Genomic DNA, 14,817 nt, shown 5'->3' on the forward strand with positions numbered 1-14,817 from the left:
AAGCTAATCGTGGGAGGTTCTCGTGGTCTTCTTCTCCATGTAACGTATATGCGGGTTAGCTCCATCAAAAAGTTCTCCACGAAGACAAATTTCTCCCAATACTCGATCCAAGAGTTCCCTTGTCCTCTGGATTGGGTTCAAAATTACAAGGCTACGGAGTTAAACATTCGTAGTCGTAAACCCATAAAATTGGGTCGGCTGTTCAACGACGGTTATAAAATAAAATATAAACACTGAACATTTTGCTTTCAGAATACATAAGTATTATAGCTTTATTTAAGAACATTTTGTTAATATTTTAATTATAATGAAATCGGCTGTATTACCTATAGATGTGGAAAATAATTAGATAAAAAAATTAACTTAAATAATACAGATTGTAACTCAGTAAGAAGACATAAATGAAAAATAATTTTACTCGTTGGAGAGACTTATAAAAATTCAAGTAATGAACTGTTTTCAGTGGTCTTTATTAGGTTTATTTTAAAAAATGTCAATATAAACTACTTCAGACATTATGTAATCGATCTATCTCTTTTTGCTAATTTTGATTTACAGCAACTCGAGCGTGAACTTCTATAAAATAAAGAAACAAAGTTCTTGACTGAAAAAAAAAATATCTACAACAATGGATAAATAGTCACAATATCTGAAAAATCACAAAAAAGAAAAACAAAAAATATCTGAAAAATCACATAAAAGCACTTAAATGTGTTATAACTTTAGAAAAAATTAAATTTCGAAACAAAATTCGCGTTAATGACAAAAATAAAAATGGCTTTTTCAGCGCATCAAATTTCAACTCCGTAGTTGCATCTCAGCAGATTCAGATCATCCAGACATGATTTTTTTTCTCTACAAGTTAATTGATAATAATTCTTGAACTTATTGTCAAATCTAATTTTTTTTTATTCCCTCGTACTCCATGAACTTTTTTCCACCTACCATCGAAAATCCCTGTTTCTAATTCATATAATTTTTGCGCAGCAAAACAAAATGCAGCAGCAAACTTTTTTCACGATTGCGTTTTTTAATATAGATATAGATTTGTATAAATAACGGCTGTTTTAATTGCCATACAGAGTAATTCTGAAGGACCCCTTGGATAATGCTGGAAGTTACAAGCAATGGTTGTGATAGATTAGAAAGACCAGGGATCTATACCAAAATAGTATGATATCTTTCTTGGATTAAGAGTGTAATTGATAAGTACTGAACTGCAATATGCATCGGAATGTATTTTCATAGAATTTTAAAAAAGTAATATAAATTTAAATTCGATTTCACTTGAATTTTACATTTTGCCATGTAAAATGACATACTTTAAAATGATGTACAAAATTGCATTCTTTGCAATTCAATTTTTCTCTACTATTATTATATAAAATAATAAATATATACCAAAATTTATTCTTTGTATAGAATTATCTTTGTAAAAATGAATCTTATGAGTGTGGGCTAAAATGATTTAATTTGCTTCGAAAGTTCTCCAGATATGGCAAAATACGAAAAAAGTAAAATTAATATTAAGGGGTCTAAACTTTGAAGTGCTCTCCTGACCAAATTATGGGAATCATATTTCCCAGACGAGGTCACCCTTTATATTTAGGGGGTTCAAAATCCTAATCGGTCAAAAAAACGTATGTTTATTTCGAAAAAGTACGTTTCTGTATTTGATTTCATAATTTAAAATATTGTCTGATGTTGGTGAATTAAGGGGATATTAATTAGCATATTGGAGGTGACCTTCTCAAATCATTAAGAATGAGTCTTAGAACGTGAAGATCTGATCATAAAATAAGTTTTTTAGGGTGGTTCGTTTTTTTTTTTGTGCACTGCACATGTTCTAAATCGACATTTTAAATAAAATTTTTCACCAAAAAATAAAAATAAACAATAGGTTCATAAATTGTTCTTTTTTTGATTTATGTGCAATAATTTATTTTTCGATCAAAGTGCTCCATTCCACAGTTATGCAATATAACACTTAAAAAAATTATTAACAATATCTTCATGAACAAACCTTTAGATTCTTTAGTTAAAGAGTTTTGACTTATTACCCTTTAGAATGGTACCGTTAGTACCGTAATCTTTGAATCAATATCTAAACATTTATGAAAGGCAGCAGTCAAAAAAAAATTTGTTTTCTGTGAAAGGTGTCCTAATACGCAATGGTGACATTTAAAATTTGCTAAAGTCATTTGAAAATTTGGTCGCTGAAGGCATTTAAAAATAAGACGTTTAACAGTTTGCTAAAAATATTCGCCTTACTGAACCTTTAGATTGTTCGGTTTAAAGAGTTTCTATTCAGATCACTCTTTAGAATGGTGCCATAAACTTTGCTTGTATATAAAAATTATTATGAAAGCAGATGAAAATAAGTTTATTTTCTGCCGGGGAAATTGTCCAAATATGCTATGGACACTAAAATATTTATTGAACTACGATCCCCTCATAAACCCCTGTTGTTGCTTCTCATTTACCATCCTTTCTTTTTCTTAAAAATTTATATTTATCAACGAAAAAATATTATTTTGTATATAAGTCATATGTTTATTGTACTTTTGTCTAAAAAGATTTCTTTGACACGAAAGTCGTAAAAAGATGAATGATTATATCCATTTGGAAAACAACCAACTGTACTTAGAAATAGATATTGGGTGACACTATAAGGAGAAATAAAGCAGAAGTAATTTTATTCGTTAATGATACAAAACTAAACAATAATGGTATAAATTAAAGAAAATTTTAAATACCTATATAACTAATATATCTCGCGCTTTTGTTTTATTTACAGCTGAACTGGCATTCTATTCAGATTTCTGAGCTACTAACTCTCGAAAATTGCAAACAAGTATGAGCTTTAATTATGAATAATTTGAGAATTTTTAGATAATTTGAATAATTATAAATGAATGCAGTTATGATCGGGTTATATTGAATATAGTTATGGTTGTATTATGGTTTGTTTGAAAAGGCCTCTTCTTACACATTAAAATTAAAATTAAATTGCGTTAAGCAAGTGCAGCCAAACTGTTTCATGGAATTTGTTCGATTATTCAAATTATTTATAACTCCTCATTAAGTTACATCAACAAACAAACGCGCGAGATATATCATCTTACAGTAAAGTACTCGACTTCTCGCGTAGGTCGTTGGGCTACAAAAGCGTGGGTGCCATCTCCTCGTCAAAAGTCTAATTGTGATGGCAGGTCTTCGCATCATCCTCAAGTATGTTTCCTAGGCCGTCGTCAACAGCCCACTGTGCAGCTCTGTTTCGACGTAAATAAATTACTAATGTAAGTTCTATTAGATGAATATATGCATAAAAGTCAGAGGTTGTAGATAAGTATATTCTTGATAAGTTAATACGCAAAGCATTTATGATTTCATACTTTTTTTTCCTCCGAAGTATAATGAAACCTTCCTTGCGCTGAAAAATTAACCACCAGCATTAATATTTCAAATTTTGTTTTAAAAAAAATGCTCATATTTGGCATAATTTTTATTTAATCAAGTGTATATAATTATTTGTAATGTATATTTCCAGTATGTCTAGAACAGTAAAACTTTTCCGCTGAAATAGCTCTTCAGTTAATATTCTTAAATTATTGATTATATCTCCAAAACCACAATATATTTAAATTCTGATAAAGGCATTTAAAAAAGAATCCAAAGAAAACCACTATAATTTGATGTTAAAAACTTTATACACTTTATCACATAATTGCAGCAATTTCATCTTCTTCCATTGATTCTATTTTGTTGTTTTTACATATTGTAATTAGTTCTTAAGCATTCTAATGTGAAGAAAAAGCACCGAGTTATCCACCATTTAAATTTGTGAAAATTTGTTCATTTGTTAAAGAAAACTACATATAGTAGTACAAAATAGTGGTTTTGCACTTAATATTGCAACAAATTTCAGAGAAAAAAATTTAAAATTAACTGTAAAAAAAGTTAAACGGATGTAGTTGGATTGCATTTTTGTAATAAAAAGCTTGAAATTAAAAAAAAGTGCTAGTATATGGCATAAAACGAAAAGTAAAATTGGGGGGGGGGGGTAAGTTTAATACAATTAATTAAGAAGATTTTCAATAGGTGAATTGTTTAAATAAAGAATTCAGTGATTTTTTTACTTTTAATATTCAATTCTATACGAGAGGCAGCTACTTTAAAGGAAAAAAATTCTGCAAAAACTTTCTCAAGAGATTAAGAATTATTTTACTGCTTTGCGTAAGCTGTCTATAAGGCAAAAAAAACTTTATAAAAGCTGAAGTTTTTATTCAGGTAAAGAATACTTCCTTACAACTGTAACATTCATAATCTTTAGAATTCTCTATAAAAGCAGTAGTTTTTATGAAGGTAAATTTTTTGAATAAACCTGCAGCTCTTACATAGTTAAAACTTTTATCAAAGCTTCAGATTTATGAAGTTATTCTCTACCTGAACCCAAGCTGTAGCTTTTAAAAAGGATTTTTGCCTGGAGAACTTGTGTCAATTATTTTAGCTTTTGTGAAGGTTTTAGTAACTTGGGAAATCTTATTTCATTGCAACAGTTTAAATTAAAAACGGCTTTTATCTCTCTTGAGTCTTTTATAGAGGGAAATTCTTTTTATTGTGGCTTGTGCTTAAAATCTTCATCTCTTTTTGCATTGTAACTAAATCACAACTGCAAGAAGTGCTTCATTTAAATTATTGTTTCATAATCTACATATATAATTTCTAATGCATATTGAAACAGAAAATAATTTTGTGACAAACTACATACATTAATTGATTCATAAAGACAAATATATGAGGCACATTCAATAAGTAAGAAGCCATTAAACAGAAATTATGGTTTTTAGAAGAAGAAAAACTAGTCTGAAATGTAGTTGCTGGTGTGACTAAAAGGATTCACTCTGTAGTTCCCTGTTGTTACGGTGAGGAAAGCAATGCTAAATGTATTATAAGAAAGCAGTTGTCAATCTATTTCTTCAGTATCTGAAAGTATGGCTTACAAAAAGGGATCAAAAGACTGTCGAATAATCGTGCATGGAGATTACTACATGTCTCTGTCAAGTGTTCAGAAGTGGGTTAAATGCTTTAAAACAGGGGTCTGTTTCGAAGAAATTTGGGTCCGTTAACGGAATGTCTTTTCATAAAATTTCACAGAATATCTTTTCATAAAAACGGACCCTTCACAAAATATTTTAACTTAAAAACAAAATAATTTATCTTTTAATCGGACCATTCACAAATTTGTTTATTTTCATTACTGTTTTGTTAATCGAATAAACCCTTTCCAGGGGGGGGGTGAAGAAAGACAAATGTAAAGGAACTAAGTTTTGTCTTCGGCAGACGCTTCTACTTTTATTCGTCCGAAATGAATGTCCTGCGTTCAGCAGTATAGGCTAAATACCAAATATTTGTATGTTGCATCTCTAATTTAGTAGCAGCAACTGCTGTTTATTTTTGAAACTTTAATTCTTCATTATTATAATTTTGCAGTGCTGAGTATAATCTTGTATCTATTTACAATTTAAAAACTTCTTGAAAAAGTTTTTTTGCAATAACAAGACCCTGGTTGGAAGAATATGACTTAACGCTTATTTTATAATCGCAAATTACGAGTATGTCTGGACAGACCCCTGTTTAAAGAAAGACACATGTCACTAAGGGATGATAAGGAAACTTGAATAAGACTAGCGGAGAGAGAAAATGGATGAAGTCATCAAGAAAAGTGAAGATCATTGGCAGCTGGAAAAGGTAAATAGAGAACACTGTATGTCCCTGTCAAATATTCAGAAGTGAAACAAGTGCTAGGAAACATGCATGTCAATAAGGGATGATTAGCAAAATTAATAAAGACCTTCATGTTGCAAAAATAGATGAAGTCATCAAGAAAAGTGAAAACTATTGACATCTGAAAAGTGTGTATGGACTCCCTGTCCCTGTCAAGTGCTCAGAAGTTGAGAAAGTGCTTTTAGGAAAAACGCATGTCACTAGGAAACGATAAATGCAAGTGTGTGAAACATTTGTGAAACAATTTTTAATTACAGTTTAATGGCCTTTGTACCTTAATATTTATTACTGTATAATAAAAGTTATTCTTCCTCACAGCTTTGCGAGATTGCTGACCATTCTGTTCCATTCGAACATACAGCTGAAAAAGACATTGGAAATAATAAGTTTTCGAAATCAAACTGAAAGAGCAGTATTAAATATACATTTCAAAATATTTACTTTCTACAATAAAATATTTTATGTTCACCAGTTTCATGTTGATTATGCAAACATTAAAATATACTCAGAATTGCCAATCTAATTATTATAAAAATGTATTTTTTTCAGAAATATGAGGGCTTTTTTCCACACGTAATTTTTACATTTCAACCCTGACACGTAGAACAAAATAATGTGTTGTTTATCTAATCCAGAGTAAAGTTTATACTGAAGAGTATAAATTTATACATCATACAAAACGTTTCGCTTGCCAGAAACGGATATCATTGGTTAGTTTAATCAGATTCAAAGCTATCAGTACTTTTTAAAATGAAAAACAGTGCTATTAAAGAAGAAAAGAATTTGGCTGTTCTATAATGCAGTTTTGAGTACAAATAAATTTTTTTCATTTATTTTAGGGATTTGTTACATACAGCTTCAAATATTCAAACTGCAAGGAATAATTCTAATTTTAAGATTTATATTTATTAAGCAGAAATACACCATCATTTTCTGATGAAAATGACGAGCGTTCTATATTTTTTAATTTTACAGAAAATAAAATAAAAAATAATTTCAAAAACTTAAATATCAAATTAATTATAGAGTTAAAAACTTTATTGATATCATTATTTAGGTCGATCAAATTCATGGAGGAATGAAAATAAGGAAAAAAAATACTATTTTATTTAGATGCCGAAAAGCAATTTTGAATAGATGAAGTTCAGTATCCTCCAACAAATTAACTGTTTTTTCCTTCATAACTTGGACCTCTCCTTTGTTACCTTGATAAATTATTTTTCATGGTTTGATAACATTTTGCTATATTTTTCTCATTTAAATACTAATTTGTGTCCTCCAATGTACACATTTAACTTTAAAAATTTAAATATTTATTAAAATCTATGATACCCTGCATTATATCGAGATGGGCACAAATTTAGTTTAATCTACCATTATGTTGAATTATTAAAAAAATATTTACTTAGTTCAAATAAAAAATACTCACAAAAACACGGGGAAATGGTATTTGAAGGGGTCCATTTTCTAGAATCACTACAAGCAAAAAATTTAGGCTCATCGGGATCGCGCGAAAAGCCTGGATTACATGCAGGTCTACAGAGCCTACCCATCAGCCAATCCATGCAAACAGCCCTGCCATTTTCAGGATCATTGAGATCTTTACAGTGACCACCTGGTATTAGGAGTAAAAAAACCTTTTGCTGTTTATCGTGTATCTAAGAAATAAATTCTTTGCGTCATATTTCATGAAAATTAATTTTTTTTTATTCAAAAAAAGTATTTAGTAAAATAACCCTTATCGTTGAATTTTGCATAAAATTTGAGATATTTTTTTGCAAAAAAACCTTTTTCCGACAAAAAAAGACTCTTTAATTATAAGAAAGTATATTTTTAAATTTGTATCTTAATTAACAGTTAGCATAAAGTACATCTCAGACGAGCCTTTTATTTTGAGAATAAGAATTAATTCAATCTGGTTGAAGTAGCTCCAGATTATGATATCGATCTAAGAACATCAGAATGATCCGTAATCATCGAACCATCAAAACATGTAATCATTAAATTTAAATAACTCGAATAAATGTTATCAAATTCTATATAAACATAAGTGAACTTGAACAAAGTAAGAAGGTTAAAAAAAATCTTAACAATAACAATACGAACGATTAATACAATACTTAACGATATGTTTGCGCGGTTTCACTAACATCCAACAAATAGCCTATCCTTTTTTCGTATAACCGCTACTCCTCTTTTGTGGGGATCAAGTTTAAATATGGTTCCTCAGAAATCAATAAGTTTCTTTTATTTAAATATGAACTATAAGATCATTAATTTTTTTTACAAACTTTCCCAAAAACCATAATAAGTGTGGTGATTGCATGATCAATAACGTGGTTCATTTACTTTTTGGAAATAAAATATATTTTAATGGTAAACCAAGGTATACTTACGGGTAATATTAATTTGAAATGCACAGGTTGCACTGTTTCCGGCAGCATCTTTAGCTGTATATTCAACAAAATGAACTCCGGCGTTGAGAGTAGAATTTGGATCCTGTAATATTTTTTTACAGAAGAACACATGTTTGTAATAGGTCTATTACTCAAATTTTAAATTAATTAAAACGAATCTTTTATCAACAAAAATAAAAAATGAATAAATAATTTAAATATTTGTCGAGCTATCTTATTACATAAAACATTAATACGTATGTATAATGTTAAAAAAAAAACAGGGAAATTTTTTTGTACTGGCAACGAGGAAATGTCATGGAAAATCAAATGAATGAGCGATCATAAACAAGAACACTTAAGCATACAGAGAGGAAAATAAAGTGAACACACTGCATAGTATTTGATCAAATGAGCGGATTTTCACATACTAGTGTCCCGCAGTGAACTGATCGTAAAAACACGGTTCTCAGTAGAACACTGAATTCAAGAATCGCAAACTGCGGTCAGTAAACGAGTGGTTGACCGCTTTGACCAGCCTGCGTTTGGACCGAAATTGCACGGTATCGATCCTCGTTAAACTGTTCTACCGCTAAGTGCTCGACTTTGCGAGCAAGATGTCGGGATACCAAATCGGGGAAGCCACCCCCTTTACAGAGGATCAAAATTGTTATGGTATATCATTCCCGGGGATGTTTACCGGTCAGCCGAAAAATAGCCCATTGTGCAGCTCTAGTGCGACGTAAATAAAGTACCTACCTACATTTTACGTATTAGCACCCAATCTCAATGATACGAAGACCTAACGTTAAATATGCAAACGACCACAGTACTGCCGTAAAATATCCTCAGTGGTAGACGGATTAAGGGTTAAAGTCTCCTTGCCGTCAGACTAATCGCGGGAGGTTTTCGTCTCAATATAACGCAATTAAGGTTAAGTTCCATCAAAAAGCCCTCCACGAAGGCAAATTTCTCCCAATACTTAATCCTGGAGTTCCTTTGCTTTCCAGATCGGGATTAAAATTATAAGGCTACGGTGTTGAACATTGGTAGTCGTTAACCCAGAATAAGGTCGGCTGTTCAACGATGGTTACAAAATAAAATTATTTAGTACAAATAATATTTGAATGTTATGAAACCAGAAAAAAAAAACTTTCTCTTGATAGGCATACCTATTTTAATAGTTAGTTTACAAAGTAGTTATATCGGGTTGCGATTTATTTAAACGACTTATCGTACACTATTTAAATCACTTTGAATTGCAGGATGAGCTGGATATAGGTTAATAGTACATCCATTTGAATGCGATGATGTCTAAATTATATTTCAATAAAACTGATTGGAAACGTAAACGAAAAAATAGTTACCAAGTTTTTTACAACTGAGTGGATGGCAACATTGTCAGTAACAGCGGGCTCGCTCCAGGTCACAAGGACCCCTTGATAACCGACGTCACTCACACTAAAAGATTCTGGGCACATAACAAACACTGGAGATTCTGTGTCTAGAAATTTTTACAAAAGAATAAACAATATAAGCAATGTTTAAAAGAATAAAAAGAACGTAAAAGAATAACAATAACATCATAGAAAACAAATAATTGCTATACACGTAAGAGCAAAAGGAACTGCGTTTCCTAAACATTGAATTCAGTTAAAAAATTAAATAAAAACAGAAACACAACAATAAACAAAATAAACACGTGGTTTCCGACAACTTTCAAAATACTATTCCGGTGACGTAGCATCCTCGTTGATCAACTGTGATTTTAAAAACTAATTAAAAAATGAGCAATAAACTCTTAAACAGAATCGTCTAAAGTTTAGTTTATAACGATGGTTAAAGCTAAACTAATGCGCAAAAATTCATATTTAAATCATTTCTCCCGAACGGAGTAATTGAAACGATTTTTACTATAGGGCTTTAAAATTGCTCAATGTAGTCGATGTCAAAATTTCAGGAAGCTAGCATCTCTCAGACTAAAGACAATTGCATTTATTTAAAATCTGCGAACATCTTCGAAAGCTGATAAGTGCATCAGGCAAGTTAGCCCTGTCAACAAAGAAAAAAAATTTAAAAGTTTTGAAATTTGGTAGAATTGTTGGAATCCGCCATATCAAAAATCTCCACCGATTGGTAGTAATAATACTATATTTACTAGTGCATTGTGCATTTACATTGTGCACTAGAGCTGCACAATGGACTGCTGGTGACGGTCTGGGAAACAAGCCTGATGACGTTCCGAGCACATGATCTTGATCCTCTGCACAGGGGATGGTAGCCCCATGTTTACTGTAGAACAATTTAAGGACTGATACCACAGACCCGCGGTTCATTGGCAGCCTCTTCGAATGGGTCACCCACCCACTCTATATCCACTGCCAGTTATGCTTGACTACGGTGATCTGCATAGAGCCTTGTCTTGCAATTAGCCGATCTGAGAACAATTACGAATGGATAAATTGGCTTCGAAACTTTATATTTAATTACATAATTAACGAAAGATTCATAGATTCATTTCGTAAAAAATTTCCAGACTTTTACCGAACAACTCTAATTTTAAGCAAACATCTAAACTTAAATTCCTTTCATTTAGAATTAAGTGCATAATCTATAGCTAGAGCAACGTAGAAAAACGATTCAGGTTCACTAGAGAAGAGGAGCCTTTGTAAAGCAATTAATTGTAGAACTGAAATAGATGCTTATAAATCATAATTACAATGATAGAAATATTTTTTTAAAAAACCTCACCTATAACATTGATTGTCATGATGCACTGCGAAGTCACGTTGGAGTCAGCATTTCTCACTTTAAATAATACGTTTGTTTTGCCACTTGGAAAAGGAATGGGTTGCTCTAACCTTATCCAATCAGGATAAATTTCAACATTTTCCATGTTTGTGATTGGCTGAGGAATAGAGAGATTTGAAGAGCTTTCATTCAAACTAAGTTCTACCGTTATATCATCTGGACAAATAATGGATGGAGGTTTATAGACTGTAATAAAAAAAAATTTCTATGAATTAAATAACTGGAACGTAAGAAATCCGAAGATAAAAGCGTGCAAATGTTTTCATGTACAGTCCGCAAAAAAAAAAGATATCACCCTGAATAACTTTTGTTCTAATGATCGGATTTTCATGAACTAAGTGTCAATCTTAATGGTTCCTGGGGGTGACCTCAAATATGCTAATTAATTAGTGCTAACTATTAATTAAGTTACGAAATCAGACACAAAAACGTATTTTCTCTGAATAAACATGTATTTCTTTTTACATATTTGGAATCCTGACCCTTAAAATAGGGGGGGTAGACAAAATTTCGAAAAAAATGGGTTGTAAATTAGGTCGCAATAAGGATTTATATATCTGGCGATTTTTTAAAAATATGCCAAATTACCTCGCCATAGAAGGGGAAATAATTTATAACAACCATAAAGAAACTGAATGAATGACAAGATGGGAAAAGATAGTGCTTCTCGTTGTTAAGCAACCAAAAGAATTTTTCGCGTTGCTTTCTGGGCTTTTTTTTTTTTAATCTCCTTTAAAAAGAAAATTTAAATAAATTATTAAATTATTTTTGATTCTGCAAGATTATAGAATCTTTACCTTTTTATCTGACATTATTTACTTTTTTAAAGCTGTTTTAATGTAATTTGTATGACAGTTTTGAATTAAAAACAAATTTTTATAAGTTATCATAAATTTTTGAAGAGTTGTAGGGTTGAATGCTATTGCCCCTCACTTCGAGTTTCTTAGGGAAGGAAAAAAAAGTGATCAAGCAAAGGTGGACCTGATAAAAGATGGCTATTCTGATGCATAATCGCAAAATTTTATAGAAATCACGGTATTTATTTTCGATAAAATTGTAAAACTTAATAAATGTTATATGGCCAACGATTTTGTCCCTTTTTTTTTGTTAGTTGAAACCAGCTTACGCATTCTTGTAATTTTTACATTTTATCTTTGAAATTTCAATCTCGAAAGACATGCATGGAGTGACGCCTAGTCCAAAGAATCTAAGTTAAATAGTTGTAAGGCCGATTATTACGAAAACAATTAACTACTCTGGTTCAATGAAACAATTACAGTAAAACTTGTGTAAGTTGACCACTTCATGTGCATTGTTTTAGTGGCCAACGTAGACAAGTGGTCAACTTATAGAAGGGGTGGGACATTGTTTACTTTTTCGTTTCCCACATGTTGCTATATATTTAATTTTTTTTTTTACTTGACATTAAAATTTGATTTAGCAAATGGCTAAATGAATATCTCAAGAAATGTGTTTAAACCTAAACGAACTTCAATTTGTTACACAGAAATAATTTTAATATTTAACTAACTTTTAAAAAAAAATTATTTTGTTAGTTATGCGTGTGAAGTGTTTAATAAAAATAATTTCTTAAAATATCAGAACAGCAAAACATTGAAAACTTTAACAAAATAAAATTATTTTAACACTTTAAAATTTATTCTGTTATTACTACACATACAAGCCTATTTGCTCACTATTGCAACTGGAAGAGCAACTTTTCAACTAACACACCTGTTTTCAATGAATGAATGAAAGAAATGGTCAAAAGCTGACTCCCTACAGTTTCCCCAGATGGTCAACTCACAAAAGGGTTTAGATTAGCTTTTTACACAATTTCACCAAACAAGTGAAATATTAACATACATTGCAAAATGACAGAAAATTTTCTGAATTTTTTTTTCTGGTCAACTTATGAGGGTTTTAGAATAGAATTTCATAATACTCCTAGACAAAATTAACTTATTTCAGTGGTCAACATACAAGATAGACAGGTGGTCAAGTTACAAAGGTTTTGCTTCTTTATTATGTAGGAAAATTTCCGTTCTTGATAATTGAGGTCAACTTATTCAGGTGTAAAACTTACAAGTGTGGTCAACTTGGCAGGTTTCACTGTATAAATAAATCATTAATATTTTTGTTTTTTTATTACGAAATATTAGGAGAAATTTGTATACATAATTTCTTCAAAACGTGTATTAAAACTATGATTATAAGTTATTTAAGAAGAAAAAAGTCAAATGGAGTAAAAGAACAATTTTTGAGATGATGATTCTAAAAATAGCACGTTTTTCAAATCTTTTTACAATTTTTTATTTTAGTAGTTGTTTAACAAAACAAGGCATATCGAACATTTTCCTGATATAGCAATATTTTTTTGAACTGTGCAAAAGTTGAGAAATCATACAAACAACTTTTAAAGAAAATATTTTCAACTTTTTAAGACAAAAGGTTAACTTAAAGGGTTAGCGCACAAGATTAACTTTGAATGTTGAATTAAAATTGCATGCCCATAGTTTTTTGTTCATTTAGAAAACAAAACAATCTGTTAAATTTTTCCTCTGTGCGCACATACGCATTTACTTTTCATTACTCGAATAAATAAGAAGCAATAAAAAAAATAAAATTAATAATTTATCTTCATTTTTCGTAAACAATAGTATTTTTAGAAAATAGTCAGCTGTTCTGCTTCGAATGATATTGTGTGTGATCAGTAGAATATTTTTAATTTCTTAACAAGATTTAATTCTCAGATAGCTGGCAATAATTCTAAGTTTTCTTTCAATAAGAACTTAGCAATAATTTAAAAAGTAATTTTATTTTAAAGAAAAACATAAATTAAAGTACTTAAATGATTGATTAGTATATTATTGGAAAAAAATATAAATAATAGAATTTAAAAAAAATTGCATTAAAATTCAATTAAAAAGTTAGAAAAATAATTCTGCGAAACACGCACAGACAGGTAATTTACAAATTTATTTTAAGATTAAGGCGATATATAAGATGTAAAGAAGTTTTAAAAAACTCTACTCTAAACTCAGCTGCACGACAGCCCATGGAGGGCCAAGGCCTACCGTGCCCACCTCAGTTTTCTGGACCTAGGGCTCTGGGGTGCAGGAGCAGATGTTCCGGTCAGGTGGTCAGCCGAACGCGGAACCCCCAGTGTTTAGTTCCCAATAATGCTTGGTATTTATTTATAGACCCACTGAAGGGATGAAAGGCTGAGTCAGCCTTGCCCGGCCCGAGGAACGACATCGCGAAGCGCTACCGCTCAGCCACCGAGCGAAGTTTTAAGATGATTAAAAATGTTGACTACGCATTCGTATTAATAATTATAAAATATATATTCAAGAAATTGATAAATATATTATTCCAAATCTATGCATACGTATGTATATTATTGAAATTGTATCAGTTATTGAAAAAGAAAATCAAAAATTAAAAAATAATCACATTAAGTAAGCACAATCTGGTGCATAATCATATTCTATCAGATGCACCCCTTTATAAAACTAGACATTCGTTGAATAAAGTGTTTTTTATTCAAAATGTTTTATTCGTGATTTCTTTGCTGAATTACAAATAAATTATTAAATGACTAAAAAGAAACATCGTATTTTATAGTTTGAAAGAAATAAAAATAAAAAGATTAGCAAACGATTATTAGCGAAAAAAATATGAATGAAATTTTACACTACGCGCGCGAAGTCAAGTTCCTCGCAAGTTTATCACATTTTAATATTAATCGCCCCATTTAATCATTTTTTTATTGTCGCCAAATATTTTTTTAAAAATAATTAATTTTAATTTTTTTCAGATT

General features: G+C 30.4%; 1 protein-coding gene across 4 annotated transcripts in view; it reads right to left on the bottom strand.

The window, feature by feature from the left end:
* Positions 1-2,679: 2,679 nt before the first annotated feature.
* LOC107442852 (sushi, von Willebrand factor type A, EGF and pentraxin domain-containing protein 1) overlaps positions 2,680-14,817 on the bottom strand; it is a 52,460-nt gene continuing 40,322 nt past the window's right edge. For 2 of the 4 annotated variants that reach the window (XM_087156888.1, XM_087156890.1), the window contains 6 exons: positions 10,935-11,180; positions 9,551-9,687; positions 8,184-8,286; positions 7,217-7,402; positions 6,062-6,148; positions 2,680-3,433 (listed from right to left, as the gene is read on the bottom strand). In XM_087156888.1, the coding sequence (XP_087013014.1) occupies positions 6,090-6,148; positions 7,217-7,402; positions 8,184-8,286; positions 9,551-9,687; positions 10,935-11,180 (731 nt within the window). In that variant the 3' untranslated portion in view covers positions 2,680-3,433; positions 6,062-6,089. Of the gene's footprint in view, positions 3,434-6,012; positions 6,149-7,216; positions 7,403-8,183; positions 8,287-9,550; positions 9,688-10,934; positions 11,181-14,817 lie in introns of those variants that run through there. The other 2 variants (XM_087156887.1, XM_087156891.1) reach the window with 1 other exon arrangement.

This window comes from Parasteatoda tepidariorum, chromosome 2 (genome assembly GCF_982258835.1).
Source record: "Parasteatoda tepidariorum strain Cologne lab strain chromosome 2, Ptep-v5.0, whole genome shotgun sequence".
In the NCBI taxonomy this organism is placed as follows: Eukaryota; Metazoa; Arthropoda; class Arachnida; order Araneae; family Theridiidae; genus Parasteatoda; species Parasteatoda tepidariorum.